This window comes from Amblyomma maculatum, chromosome 7 (genome assembly GCF_055883805.1).
Source record: "Amblyomma maculatum isolate TAMU_Amacu chromosome 7, ASM5588380v1, whole genome shotgun sequence".
NCBI lineage: Eukaryota > Metazoa > Arthropoda > Arachnida > Ixodida > Ixodidae > Amblyomma > Amblyomma maculatum.
Window position 1 is genome coordinate 123,396,242 of NC_139350.1, and position 16,000 is coordinate 123,412,241.

Here is a 16,000-nt window from a genome sequence, read left to right on the forward strand (position 1 = left end):
AGCTGAATGTTTAAATTTGGGAAAGAGAATTTTTATTTGATCAGGTAATTATTTCAAAATTTCTCACTTTTGGCAAATTTGCAAAGTTTTCAAGCTGCTGCAGGAAAAAAAAAAAAGGTGTATATACAAGTGAAGAAGTTTTCGTTAAACTACATAGAGCGTCCCTCTTTTATTGCATCTGCATTTGTAAAATTTGCAGCATGCACACATTTTGAATATTGCTCGTCCACATATGTGTACGAAGAGAATGAATGTTCATATTTGAACGTTTGATACACTGTAGTTGGTCTTCTGGGTGTAACTTCTATTTTGTTTGTGTTGGGGAAGTGGGAAACGTGTCTAACAACAGGGTTTTATAATTTTTGTAAGCGTGAACGGCTTGATTTCGCTCTTGTTTGCTTCCAGCGGTGTGAAGCTTAAAAGCAAGCACCTCGCCAAACTGTGTCACGCTGCTTTATTCGGTCATGTGTATTTATTTATTTATTTCATATTCCCTGATGGCCCACGCAGAGTGGGCGGTACAGATTTGAGAGGGGGTGGGTGGTACAGTCAGCGGCACTTCCGTCCCGTCTAGTTCTCCACGCGGGGCCGAAAGGAGGAAAGAAAAAGCTAGAGGAGGACTTCTCCCTCGCGCCTAAAGTTTCCTCTCGCACTGACGGCGCCGCCGACTCCACTGCGTAGCTTGCTTCGTCCTCGCGTGAACCGCTGCAACCGTTACGACTGCGCTCGTTTTGAATTAGAACCGTCGTCGGCGTCGGTCGTCAGCGTAGCCTAGCGCTGTGAATTCTCTGCGTCTTGGCTTATCGGCCAAAGTCGCGATTTTTCGTCGCGGTTCTTTTACTCTGTGCATCTCATTCCTGCTGGCTCTTCGCCCCTTCGTGAGACGAGAGACTTGTCTGCGTGCACGTCCAGTTCCGTGGACCCATCTCGTCTGCTGATTGTGCTGGCCATTACAGTCGGCGATATCCGCTGTGTTTCGTGTTGTTGAACTTGTTACCTTCATACACTGTGGAGAGACGTAAGTGCGTTTCGAAGAAGATGGTTCTTCCAGGAAGGATAGCGTAAATTTTTAATAATGCATTTTGGTTATGTATAGCACAGTTACATGTGATTACTTGCATCAAATTCCAACCACTAAGTAACTAGAACGCAGGTATTTGCTCCATGTTTCTACATTGCTTTGATGGTATGGAATGCGTAGAATGAATATGTGCATCATTTATTTAATTTCATGTCAACTGTACACATGCTGACAGAAGCAGTGTCGGCAAACTGGGTTCTTTTGTAGTGATAAAGCAAGCATGCAAGATTACAATGTTAGCGCAGAACACAGAACACTACTGTAAACTTTAGGCTATGTAAAGTGTGTGTGTGTATGAGAGATACCTCGTCGCATCTTTTCGTTTTCTGTTTCACGTGCAGTTAATAAAACAGGGAAACGATATCTGCTGTTCTCTGTGCTATTTCTTGCTGCGGTCGGGTACGCTTGCTCGCGAGCGCCTGCGCCCTCGAGAGCGCTATGCTTGTGTTTTTTCTTTCCATCATACTGTTCCTACAGCGAGCCGGTCGCGCCGCGGCAGGACGACGATGCGGTAGAAAATCCACGGGCAGAGCGTTCTCCCGGGCGCAGGCGAGCGCGCGACCCGCGCTGCTTGAAAAACCTACCGACACCCCCTTCAGCGCACCGTTTTTTTGGACCGCTCCGCTATACGGCTTCCCCCGTCAAGTCCATTTTTTACGCGCCCCCTCCCGCTATAATGGGGAGTTTGACGCTAGCGTCTGTAATTCGTGGCCGCTGGGTGGTATAGGGAGTTTCACCTGATTTTAGGGAGCCTGCGCTGCATAAGTAGCGCTACAATTGCCCCGCATCGTGACTCAAAAATGTTGCTATTAGCCGCTTGGTTCGCAATAAACGACCGAGCATATTCAGCACTGTTATAGATACGCGTGTGACAGATAACGTCCTTGCCCAGGCGCTCTGGATGCAGCCCAGTTACCTGACACAAGCCACGCAAAGTTACGACAGAGCGTGCAATCTGATCCCTGTAAACTCATGCAGGTGGCGTGAAAACGCCCTAAAAAGCCTCCTCAGGAGCATTTGCTCTTCTCGCTAGGATATGTGTTAGGCTGCAGCGATCGACACAGCAAACTTCATTGTAGGTTGCCTGTAGAAAACTGGAAGCTCAACCTAATGAATAAATGAATGCATGATGACGACTCAAATCTAGCTCTCCGGGCAGTCATAACAGAAGTGGTAAATATACAAAATTAAACCGCGGCTCAGCCCATCGGGGCTCTCAGAACCGATATCCTCGCGGCTGACGATGACTATCATTTTCTTACGCCTAGCGACAAAGTAGGCGATAACGTCGGACGCAGCCTCAACTTAGAGAAAGGGATTTAGTGTTCAAACGCCTAGGCTCCCTAGCTAGGGAAATAGCACACGCGTTTCGAATTAGGCTCTGCACCCATCACGACATGTCACTAGCGGACGTTGCAATTGCGCCATACTTCCGGCACTCGTCGTGCGCTGTTTCGGTTGCGTGAGGAAAGAAACGTTGAATTTCATCGAGCTGCATGGCTCTAGAAAATGATTTTTTCTTCGTTTCAAAAACTGATTTGGCATCCCCTCGCCCACACCTTCAAACTGCCTATTGGATTTAAGCGTCCAGCTACAATAATTAAAAAGTGATTTAAGAAAATTTTGTTAATTACGCTCATAATTACAGTCGTTTTGCAGCAAGTTATGTTCACTTCGGCAGAGAGTGTGTTCCTGCAAATATTGCTTTTATATTTTGAGTCTACTATTCTTTAAAATTACTTAGTCTTTCCATAACACCTTATATCTATCAATTGGCACCTAATCTGCTTAAAAGTGGGATAATTAGTACCACATTATTTGACTGAGTTATTGATAAATTCCTTCATCCAGGTCTGCATGGAGCTGCATAATTTTTCCCGTTCCTTTTGATGCTAATTTACTTGGCAACTAAGGGCGACGGTTAGCCCCAGTGCCTCATTTCAGTCATTTATTTCGAGCTGATCCAATAGTTGGTCTTCGAAACTGTCTGTCTTTTTTTGTTGCTTAAGCAAAGCCTCACATCTCTTTCTGTGGGCGGTGTTGCCAATGGTAGCGGCGTTGCTGTTGATAGCTCTTGCTGAGGTGGAATATACAGGAGACCTTCCACTGCTGATGGTGATGGTGGGGCGCTGCGCATCCTTGCAAATATGCTCTCCGTGGTCTCTCCACAATCACCACTAGAGTACGAAGGTTCTCGAATGCTGCATGTAGATCTGCAGATAAAAGGCTGGCATTGTTCGAGGAAAAACAATTGCGCGTTTGGGAAGCTAAAGAAAATCGTTATCGGCCTATTTTGTTTGTCGACGTTGCTCAGAGAATGCTTAAGGCTTCTTTGGAGGAACGATATCGTATATATCGTATATTATGCGGCGCATACTTCAGAAAGAGCTTGAAAAGTCGATTGCACAATCGTAGGTGTAGTGCCCAGTGCGCAAGAAGTCAAGTTAACATCAATGAGACAGGCTCATGTTCAATCTACAGTTACGGGAAAGGACATTGGAGACACGAGAAAAATCGCTACTCTGAAGATTCCGTGCTAAATAGAAGAATGCGGCCAACTCCAACAAACTTGTGTATTCTAAATGAAAGCATGAAAAATGACAAAAAAGATAATCTTAAATGAAAAATTAATAATCACGCAAACATGAAAAATTCCAAGCACAAAGCGAATGACGGGCGCTATGCTTGCTTCACCCCATAAAAGCGGTGTCGTGTAAATAAACTTTAGAAAAACAAAGTACCTGTGAATATGGAACACTGTGATCAAAGGAGCTGAAAGACCATGCAGCAAAGAAATGTTTGCTGATATCTCTGAATAAGTGTAAAAGCTCCTTTCTCGGACGGCCGCAATCCCTCTAAAATGCCATTGATTCAGCGAATTCCCAGGTTCCCCGTGACACATAAGCGCTGCCGCTCCTTTCGGTCGCCTCAATAGCCTTCAGTTCTCGGGCGTACCGGCCCCTCAACCATTTTCATAATTTCAAGCAGTCTTCAGCTGAAACGAGAACAGCATGGCAAAACCACCGATGGTGACTGCGTACAGTTGCGGGCAAGTATTCACACGAGCATGGCCGCTCAACTGAAACACAGTAGGTGAGACACGAAGCGGTGACGTTCGCACCTTCGCGAGGCCTGAGAACAGTATGCGTACAGTTGATGCAATTAACTACTGCCTTCGTTACACTCCTTCATTTCGCAACCCTTTTTATTCTCACAGAAGCTCAATTCTGCCTTTTACTTCTTTCCTTACTGGCACATCTTAAACATGTGGGCCGAAAATTTGAAAAAAAAAGGAAAAAAAAATGCGCCTATCAGTTCCAAAACAGCGAGAAACATGTGCATCCATGGGCGCGCCGGCTGAGGTAGCACAAATATGGAGGCCGCGGCGGCACCGCCATAGCGTTTGCGGTACTTTCCCAGATCAAGTAACAACCTCTGATGTCGGCCGACCCCGGCGCAACCCCCACGAAACGCAGTCGGTTGCATTCGGCGCTCGGAGCCGTCACACCGCGCCGGTGCTGCCGCTACTCCGGTAACTCAAGCAACAACACGGCACGCTGTACGCTAAATGTATCCATTATCGCACTGCGTACGAAAATGAGCATGCTCTCGATGCGAGTCTAGACACAGAGAGATTTTGCTTGCTGGCGACGCACTGACGTATACTGGTTAACGTAGTCCTCCTACGCAGGCGCACTGGCCGCGATTGCACTCACCTTTGTCAATGCGAGTGCGCAGGAGGGGTCCGGCAAACCGGTATAAATCTACGTCAGCACGTCTTCGGCAAGCCTAATCTCTCTATTCAAATTTTGCAAAGTGATGTGCATATTATGTGCAGGAATAACTACCGATTATCGGCTGCGCTCAGGTATGCAAACAGTCGTATTGGGCAGCCACCTTGCCATTCTAGGTAATCCAGGGCTCTGTGATTACACACTGGATCAATTCATTGAAGAGAAGGAGTGGTAGAAACGTTATTAGATCGCGGAAATGGAAGTTTAAGGCGCTTTGCATTCTTTCTTTTCCTGTCCGCAGGGGCTCTGCTGTCGTGGCCCGTAGCCCGCAAGCAGCGCCGCAGCCGCACCGCATTCACGCAGCAGCAGCTGTCGGCGTTGGAGCACAGCTTCGCGAAGGCGCCCTATCCGGATGTGTGGACGCGAGAGAACCTCGCGATTCGCACCAACCTGCCGGAGGCCCGCATCCAGGTATGAAAAATTCCAGGGGTGCCGTTAGATGGGCTTAGTTGCAATAATGCGAAAGCGTTGCTTTTCTTGATGCCGATTATATTGCTGCGTATTCCTTCCTTTATGCGCTTGCCCTTGCTGACACGCATTTGGCGCTATAATTCAAAGGGTATTTCAGGCTAGAGGTCCATTTGCTGCTTCCGGGCGAGAGCCGCACAAGGCTGCTGTGCTGGAGTGTTTTGGGTCAACCTCGCTAAATGGCACAATGCGTCTAACGTTAGATTCATTGTCTTTTGTTTCAGAATGTATATAGCAGGTTTCGAAACGCTTTCGTTGTTCATTTCATTAATCTTCATTTTGTCATTTTTATCTTTTTCTGACATCCACTGTTGCAATTTCACTCAGTGCCCTCCGGCCTCCTTACGCTACACAAGGAGAATAGACTTCTCCATATAGACCAACACCGATCTGTGACGTAAGCACAATGCGGTGGCGCTTCTGTCGTGAGGCGGGGCCGACTGGAGGGGAAAAGTAAGGTTAGCGCCCATAGGAATACGCAGAACCGAAATATTTTAAAGTGTCTTCCCATTTGACGGGGCACCTATGATGTCGTTATTCGGCACAGAGCAACCATGAACAGATCTCGAAAGATGAAATCTTATTTCGCAGGCGAAGTATTTTTAAAACACCGCTAAACGTATAGGGTGAGAGTTTGGAGGGCGGCTCATACAAACGCATGTAAACACAACTTACCGTAACCTTTTTCTCGTCTCTGATATCGCCAAAAGTGGTGACCGGTCGTTAAACGTTGGCCAGCGCTTTAATGAAGTCTGATAGAGTATGCTGCGGCATTGCGGAGGCAACCTACATTTCAACCCCTCGTTGTCTAGAATCTGAGTTAGAATTGCATTGCGGTAGCGCGGCCCATACAAAATATATGTAAAGAATGGTTCGCAAAGAAACTGATTTTACGCCTACGAAAGCAGTCGTTTGTTCAGAGCTGGTGCATTATTTTAAGACCACGAATATATGCACGCAACAACATTTCGCGTCAGACATCTCTGTAAAGCATATTTATCAGTAAATGTGTGCGGCGTGTTTCGAGAAGAACGCCGCCAGGAGACGAGTCGCCCAAGCGGCATCTGTGTGTGTGTGTGTGTGTGTGTGTGTGTGTGTGTGTGTGTGTGTGTGTGTGTGTGTGTGTGTGTGTGTGTGTGTGTGTGTGTGTGTGTGTGTGTGTGTGTGTGTGTGTGTGTGTGTGTGTGTGTGTGTGTGTGTGTGTGTGTGTGTGTGTGTGTGTGTGTGTGTGTGTGTGTGTGTGTGTGTGTGTGTGTGTGTGTGTGTGTGTGTGTGTGTGTGTGTGTGTGTGTGTGTGTGTGTGTGTGTGTGTGTGTGTGTGTGTGTGTGTGTGTGTGTGTGTGTGTGTGTGTGTGTGTGTGTGTGTGTGTGTGTGTGTGTGTGTGTGTGTGTGTGTGTGTGTGTGTGTGTGTGTGTGTGTGTGTGTGTGTGTGTGTGTGTGTGTGTGTGTGTGTGTGTGTGTGTGTGTGTGTGTGTGTGTGTGTGTGTGTGTGTGTGTGTGTGTGTGTGTGTGTGTGTGTGTGTGTGTGTGTGTGTGTGTGTGTGTGTGTGTGTGTGTGTGTGTGTGTGTGTGTGTGTGTGTGTGTGTGTGTGTGTGTGTGTGTGTGTGTGTGTGTGTGTGTGTGTGTGTGTGTGTGTGTGTGTGTGTGTGTGTGTGTGTGTGTGTGTGTGTGTGTGTGTGTGTGTGTGTGTGTGTGTGTGTGTGTGTGTGTGTGTGTGTGTGTGTGTGTGTGTGTGTGTGTGTGTGTGTGTGTGTGTGTGTGTGTGTGTGTGTGTGTGTGTGTGTGTGTGTGTGTGTGTGTGTGTGTGTGTGTGTGTGTGTGTGTGTGTGTGTGTGTGTGTGTGTGTGTGTGTGTGTGTGTGTGTGTGTGTGTGTGTGTGTGTGTGTGTGTGTGTGTGTGTGTGTGTGTGTGTGTGTGTGTGTGTGTGTGTGTGTGTGTGTGTGTGTGTGTGTGTGTGTGTGTGTGTGTGTGTGTGTGTGTGTGTGTGTGTGTGTGTGTGTGTGTGTGTGTGTGTGTGTGTGTGTGTGTGTGTGTGTGTGTGTGTGTGTGTGTGTGTGTGTGTGTGTGTGTGTGTGTGTGTGTGTGTGTGTGTGTGTGTGTGTGTGTGTGTGTGTGTGTGTGTGTGTGTGTGTGTGTGTGTGTGTGTGTGTGTGTGTGTGTGTGTGTGTGTGTGTGTGTGTGTGTGTGTGTGTGTGTGTGTGTGTGCGTGTGTGCGTGTGTGTGTGGGGGGGGGGGGTGTCTTGTACCATGCCCCGACGTCATGTTGCATGGCAGAAATAAAAAAAGAAAACATTCAAAGTTCTGACAGCGCGCATGAGCCGCGTAAGGCAGTAATGATGCCGTCGAGAACGATTCATTTTGTAAATTGAGAGGAATAAAACGCAAAATAATGGGCATTATGTCATTCCGTTCTGAAAATATCGATCGTGGCTAAGTAGAGGCGGTAATTATTTATATGAATGCATATGTAGTTGCGTCGCGAAACATGCATGTTATGAGGAAGTCGTAAACATACATTTTGGGAGGCTTTTTATTCTGACGTCAGCGCACGCGCTGCACAGTCTGCGCCACATAAAAAAAATAAGACGAGGAAACTGCGCAGAAAGCGCAGCACGATATATGAGAACCATAGCGATACCACAGAGAAAGATATAATAAGCAAAAAATAGTAAACTAGCATATATGCCCAGTGATAGCCTTGCGCGCGCCCACCTGATTAAAAATAATTGTATGACTCCGGGGTCTTGTATGTCTGGGCGGACTCTGCAGTGAAGCGACTCGGAGAAAAAATCAAATGCAATACAATGTTTGGCATGTCCAATGGTGGCAGAGCGCCTGCGTCAGTCCAGGGGACTTCATAATGCGTTTCAGGCATAGCAAATGGGTCCGAGTGCACAACGCCGTCAATGTGCACCTTTTCATTGTAGCGCTGTTTATCCGAATATAACTAGATTTTTATGCAGTCCGACATTTCTGCAGTGCAGACTGCATTCCCTTGCAAGTACTGAAAGTCTGACGATTTACGGGACTGTTCAGAGCACGATAAACTCACCGCGCGCAGCGGCAGACGACCAAGCACCACCGGCGCCGTCCCTATAGGGAGATTGCATGAAGCCATGCATGCTGGGTAATCCGCCATGATATTGTCGTTGGCAGCAGACGAAGCAGCTCGGCACTGCCACACAGCTTGGTCTACATGGTCGCGTAGTGCGCGCAGACGATGCTGGCGGGATCGGACAGGCCGACTGCCGGTTCTTCATGATTCCAAAAATGCGTCTGCACGAGAGCGAGAAGGCAAGCGATTCCGCTAGCGACGCCGACGCGGATGGCTCCCACGGGCCAACGCGAGATAGACGCCAATCCGGGCAAGTATCAAACTAGTCGCCACAACTAGAATTCATGAATGTCAGCGATGTCGACGGGCGGCCAGGTCAAGACGCATAGGGCTGTCAGTCGTTCTCGCGTAGCTTGAACAGCTGTAGGGGCATGTCGCACTGCTTTGCATTTCACAGCGCGCCCGATTTTTCGGGCACAGCATCAACTGACGCGTGTTCCTCAGGAATCTGCCGAAAACTGAACGCACGTAAGGGTGGCGCACGGAAACCCGCCTATTTGCTCGGTAAACCGTCAAAAATGACAGGACACTTGCTCAATTCAGCCTGGCTGCGCTGCCTGTCGTCTGCTGCCAGCGACAACATCATGGTGGATTACCCTAAATGCATCGCTTCATGAAAGCTCCCTATATAGAAAGCTACACGGCATCACGGAACGCATGTGCAGCGACCGCGCGCTTTGCGACCTTATACGCCGATGGACAAAATCGCTCTTTCTCAGCTACCTTCCAATGCGTTCGTACGTGGTACCGAACCAATAGAGCTGTTCGAGTACACGAAGTTATTGCCTGAAATCGCCCGCCGGAGGTATGGTGAAAAGCTTCATGTTGCCGGGAAAGGATACCCCGATCCCTCAATATAGAAGGACAGGAGGAACGACTCCAGGTTGTGGCCAAACGGTGACATATTTGTGTACCTTGCTTACACGTGTGGCTCTTACAACACAGAATACTTATCTCATATCGCTCGCTGAAGACCTGCGTTCAAGCCGAACCATAATAGCGGGTGCTGAGGAAGTCGCTATAGCCCTTGCTATTAAGCACACTCACACAACCGAGAAAATGACTGCTATCATGAGCAACTCGCCGCAAGTCTGCAAGGCGTACCTCAATGGGGATCTCTGCCAGGCAGCCGCCCACATCATGAGGAATCACACTCCCCGTACACACACCCGTCACAGTATTTTCTGGATTCCAGCCAACGAAGTCAGAGGGCAATGAGGCGGCCGACAGGATAGCTCCAGGTCATACATTCTGAGCCCCGTCGCCGTCCACCTCCGAACCTTCGTCTCCACTAACATATGGCGAAATCATAGACTGCCACCGAGTTTCATGAAATTCGCAGCCCCCCACAAAGACCTCACTCGTCAGGAAGTCACTGTATGGCAAACATGCAAGCCCGTGCACTACCTAACCTAGCTCGACGCAAAAAGATTTGGTCCTAGCAATACCCCACAAATACGTGTCCGGCCTTCGAACAGATGTCCGACATCCTCCACATTGTTTGGAACTGCCCCGAACAACGTACCGCGAATAGGTTGCAGGAACTCAGCCATGAGCAGTGGTAGGCGAAGCTGGCTCCCACAGAGCTCCCGCTTCAGCGACAGCTGATCGATAAAGGGGCGGGGGGGATCTTCGTCAATAACTTCTTGCACTTGGGTGAGCCACCCGCGTGATAACTTTATAAACTTTATCCTATCTCTCTCGTGCAGCAGAAGAACATGTGTGTTAAGTTGTGAGTGCTGACATTGGCTTAAAGCGTCGCTTTTTAAAAGCTAAAGTGAAGCCGTCGCAAAGGACCACTGGCGAGCCATACGAGACATAAGTGGTAGCTTAAGCCTTAGAGGCAATGTCGGTAGGGAAATGATGGGCAAGGAACAATCAACTGCAGTTCAGTTGGATAGTGGAGCCGTGATGCTAAGGAATGGCTCCACATTGCATGTGCAATACTTCACAACCCAGTTCTAGTTGAAGCTTGGCATTAAATTTGTTAGTGCAGCAGTGAGGACAATAATGAGTCCTTAAAACAAGGTACAATATTTCTCAAGATGCGATACATTTTCATTCTGCGGATATCTTGCTCGCCTCTTAGACAGTGTCGAGATATCTCCTGTGAAGCTGTGACCTCTCTTTCCGACAGCTTCTGCTTTCATTTGGTATAGCTAGGCTGGCACTACTAGCCCTACAACGAGAGCTGCCAGGTTCTGGCCATTGTTGATGCATGGTCCGCCATCAGATCATCTCCATAGTCTAATTTATTTGAGAAATCAAAGCTGATAACAATTTGTTTGCCGCTAATCCTCTTACCCCACAGTCAGACACTTAAGCGATGAATCCATTCGCAGTGATTGCATTAAGAAACTTCAAACTGTTTGAGTTTCTTTATCTATGCCAATGAGTTTCTTCATCGTCGTGGCACTTGCTTTTTCAAGGCGAATTTTCTGCTGCCTTTACGAACTCTGACACGGCTGAATGCTTTCTCTCTGAACAGCATCGGCTTCCACGAGTGAAATGACTCGCCGTGCGGCCACACAAGCTCCTTAAGCTGGATAATCGATACGTTGACTCGAATGTTAAATAGTCTGGAAATAACATTTTTGCCAATTAAAAAAAAAAGAAAATCTTTGAGGAAGCGATGTGCAAATCCAGACAAAGTCTCATCACTACAAGGAGCATGCATGGTCTTCTGAGTTATAGAATGTTTCACTAGTCCCTAGGCTGCGTTGTTCAAGATGTCTACTGCCCAATGAAATGCTTCCCCATTGGGAAGCCCTGTGTTATAGTTCACCTTTTGTGAACAACCAGCCATCCAGCTGTAACATGTTAGCCCCACAGGGTAGGCAGTAGCCCTTGCTTTAGCGTGTCATTTTGCTCCTTGAGTGACGCCATTGCTGGGGCCATTGCACCTACTCGCCTGTTTAGTTCTAACCTGGCATTTTGATGTACCTGTTTTGCAAGCAAGCATGCAGGTTGATGCTCAAGCTGTGCTCTGGCCCATTCGTGCGTGAACTCGAAGGCTCAGCTGCAACTTCTCAAAAACAAACGAAAGAGCTAGCAGCTTGTTCAGCTTCTGAGATGGGAATCCAGCTGTACGAGGCCACTGATTTCGAAGTTAGGCACGCTGCTCTTGCGCCATTCATTCACAATCGTACATATATTGTAGCACTTGAAGCAAACAAAACAGCATTGGTCAGAAATGAGGCATCCAGGAGTAGCATGCTTTGATGAATTTAAATTGAAAGAAAATGTTATTTGTTGATTTTTCGATCACGAACGTTAAGTAGACAGTTTTAGATTTATCAGTTGTGGATCTTCATGAAATGCATGCCTAAATTAAGCTACGGAAATCAAGATAGAGTCCTACTCTTCGAAATTTGCAAAACAAAAGTGTGCAGAAGTCTAAAGGATGCAATATGGATGGATATATTTTGCATTATTAACATATATACAGGTTTTCATAGCTAAACGACGCGTAGCCACTCAGAAAGTTTCTTGACCAAGCGCTTAAAACCAGCTGAATGCTTTTAAAAGTTGCTTGGCGGAGTCGACAGCATTCGGTTGATCTTCGTACTTAGTTACTAAACTCAGACCCAATAACTAGTGTTTGAAGTATTCGGTTGGTGACCAGGGCATAAATAGGAATGTGATCGATCACCTTCAAAAAGAGCTCCTGGAGTGCGTGAATCATGATAGTATGCTTTACGCGAGTTTTCTAACCAGGAATACTGCAAATACAAAAATACCATGTGATAGCGTCAATCTTTCAGCGCTGCCAACCCTAGCCCGCTTAAGCAGTTTCTTTTTTATTTATTTTTTTCACACGAAATCGCAGCGCGTAAGAAACGCACGCCTTCGTTCCTCCTAAAATAGTCACATATACGTGAAAAAAAAGATTTTTTTTTTAAAGAAAACCTGAAACAAAACAGAGAAATCTTCTTATCCACAAAAACCTCGATCAAATTAGGCTGTTATATGATGTGCTTTGCATGTATGTTATTGTAGTACCACCCCACATTGCACTAGAATACTGCAATTAATTTGATCAACATCAGCATGTAAACATTGCATTTCGGTATTTTTGCGTAAAATTCGGCGATTTACTAAACTTTCAGACGAACGCTGTTTATGAAACAATCATTAAAACTTACGATCATGAGAACTAAGCAGAAAAGCGATTATAATAATAATTGTATACAAAATGGGGCAGTATGATGCTTCAGCAACCAAAACAAAAAATGCAAACAGAAGGGCTCTGTCACAAGCACTGACGCTGCAGACTTCTTTTCCTGCGTTCCCAATATGGCCGTGAAAAATAAATTAGCATATTTATATGGAATGCGGAACATTTCGAAGTCATTGTATACATATAGTAAGCTCATTTCATGACAGTACGAAGCGATAGACGTAGCCGGAATAGAAAAGCCGGGACAACTGCTATTCCATCCGTTTGTTGCCGGCGTCTACCATTTCGCGACTGGTGTTTAGGAAGCTGCTGTCATTAATGAAACTAAAGCTTTTAATGTTCAATATGTGAAAGGCGCGTTTTTTCAGAATCAGAATCAGAATCAGAATTTATTCAATAGGGTTAAGAAAGCAGGAACTTCCTTTTGTTTTTGAGAGTGGTTTTTGAAAGCGCAAAGCAAGTCCGGAAAATATCGAAAATATCGGACATTTCGGGGTTTAGAATAGCCGGCTGTCGCGAGGGCATCTAGGGCCCTGATTAGTAGGCTAAACGATTTAGGGGTGTCATACTTTTGAGAATGGAAACTGGAGGAATTTTGATCAATGGACAAGCACAGTCTTTGTCAAAAGTGTAGAGCCCAGGGGTCTTCATCTGAGCCACTTCGTGCGACCTATGATGCATCTTCAGTGTTCGGAATCTCTTGATGGTAAGAAGAGTTTTTGTCCTACCCTCTCCAATGGGAAGGACTTCCACTGAGGCTAAATAAGTGCCCCTACAAGGCTCAGAAGCAGACCCCTTCGGATCACACTTTTGAAAAAGGCTGTACGTTATTGGGGCGGAAGCTTGCCGAAGGGAAAATGTTTCCCCAGATGTTACTCTTGTACAGTACGTCCGTACTCCACAAAGGGAATACTTACGCGGTACCAAGGTCTCGTCTTTTCCAGTTCTCTAACTGTGGCAGTTTTCATCGCCAACAGTTCTCACCCGTATCTCATTCTTAGGCTTCGTGTAGCTGCGAAGACACCAACAACGCGTCTGGCTTGCCTAATCAGCGCAGCTGTTCCTAAACCTCTCGATTGAGAATCACCGAAAGCTGTGGAAAATATTTGAAGTTTCTGAGTAACAATGCGAAATCCAAAAAAACAAAAACTGCCTTTGATACTATTGGAATGACGTATAGTCGCTTCACGGGTTCGAATACGACGCTGCAGCACGTGCCCTCATTCACCGGAGTACAACTGCACATCCATGTAGTGGCCGAAGCCAACAGGGATAACTCTTGCTTGCGCAGTCTTACGTGACCTAGGCGATATGAAATCGTCTGATACTCTACGGACAGACTTCGCCAGGAATTTAGCACTCGCCATGTCCATTCCAATCTAAGCCGGTAGTTTATTCCAAAAACGCAAGTTACGAAGCTCATAGGTTTGCTTAGGTTGAAGGATTTTTATATACTGTTCATAACACAAGACCAAAAGTAGAAAAGTGGCTCGCGACTGGTGCCCCACAAAACTCAATCAGAAGGCAGCCCTGCAGCCACAACTGCTTCTAGCCTGTATTGCCTGTGGGAGCGTTTGAGAGGATTTCTTTCCGTCACGTGACCGGAAAACCTATGCACTGGGTAGGGGCGGCGCTTGAAAGTCTCCGAGTCGTGGGCGCGAAGTATTTAGAGCAACGCTTTAGTTGTAACTGCAACTTCGTAGCAGTTCGCACTGCATCCCATGACACGCGTAGGGTTAAAACCTTCGCACTCGCGCCTCCCTCTTCATCCTCGATCCTAACCGGGCACCTTAGCGACGCAGTGAAAGCTACGCTCATCAAAGCTGGTAGAGAAGTCGCGATCATACTTAGCATAATGGCAGGCCTCCTATAGACTCTTGATATATGCACCAATAAACCTCTTAAGGGTGGCTGGAAAGCTTCATGCAGACCACTTCACTAAAACGCATGAGCTAACCCAAACACCCCATCAAGCCTGCGTTGCTAGGTGGACTAACGAGCTGGATTGCCGTAACCTGCGGATGATGTCCCAGAAAGCTTGGTTGTACACTCGTTCACTCGTACTCTCGTTTGAGTGCACTACCTGAAACAGAAGATTGTCCACTTTTTGAGGTCAGTGGCAAAGGAAAACAGCGACAACGATCGAGGGAACTGGGGCAGGTTCGTGGTGAAAAAAGTGAAGCCGGACTTTTGTCCATATTTTTGTACTCAATTTTTTTACCTTTTCATCGGCTTGCACGCGAAAAAAAAAAACAGATTTTTTTTTTCGCGTTCTACTTTCGGCTGTTGTACCTACAGGTGCCTTCGGATGCTACAGTCCAAGTTTTCTGTGCAACTCATTGGTCACGAAAGCTGCACTAGCCTAAGTAATTTTTCTTAGATATTTTGTGCAGCACAGATATTATCTCTGCGGGCTTTTACAGCCCTCACGGCTGCAATCCTGTTACGAAGCTGAATACTTAAACAACTGTGAGATGGCTAGCAATGTGATTTCAGTGCTTCTCCGGGTTGCATATTCTAACCGTTTTATTTGTTTTTTCTTTTTTTGCTCATTGCCTTATAGCCACATGCTAAGACCGCAAAAGGGCTACATTCCTCGCACAGGCAAGTGTGACTGCAAGCAATCGATAACTAATCACCTAGTCACTTCTCTCCCAGCATCCGTCTTTCAGTGTTGTAGAGCGGAGTTCCTACAAACTTCTGTCAGCGAAAACAAAATGAAAGGCATGGAGTAAGGACCATCACAAACAGAACAAAACAAAGTGCGGACTTGAGATTACGACGCCGTTGATTATCTTGGCACGAGCGCTCATATCAAGACAGACGCGGAGGGGAATTAACTTTAGAAACGAACCTGTTACTTGCAATGGTGCAACTACCGACCATGACATCCGACGACTGGCCGTAAACAGACGTCAGTACAAAGTGATTAATAACGGGATAGATTCAAAGCCCCCGTGCACTAAAAAAACTAGTGGCGGTGTTGAAGCGAGCAATTACGAGCATAGCACTGGTAGCTGGTAGCATGGTAGCTAACATATCCATGCACTGACTCGACGGAGGGTTTTCTGACATTACGTTTGGCAGGAGATGTCGACTAGAGCCTCGCCCTTCGTATGAGAAAATGACATCAGAATTAGCCTGCCAGGACCCTTGCATTCTGAATCAGACACGTTGTACTTAGGCCACTCAGGCGCACTCATACGACTTGGTTAAAGCGGGTCTTTATATGGGGGCCTGGTAAACTACGCTATCACGTCAAGCCTTTAAAGGCGGAGCACAACTGCCTCCATAATTACTTTCAAAGGCTATGGATGGATGGATAGAATATAGGAGCGTCTTCTTTGAAACGCGGTGTTA

General features: G+C 46.7%; 1 protein-coding gene across 1 annotated transcript in view; it reads left to right on the plus strand.

The window, feature by feature from the left end:
* Window positions 1–16,000, plus strand: part of LOC146184617 (uncharacterized) — a 24,199-nt gene that overhangs the window by 1,654 nt on the left and 6,545 nt on the right. Inside the window, exon 2 of the mRNA XM_084608591.1 lies at window positions 5,117–5,286. Coding sequence (XP_084464717.1) covers window positions 5,117–5,286 — 170 coding nt within the window. The remainder of the gene's footprint in view (window positions 1–5,116; window positions 5,287–16,000) is intronic.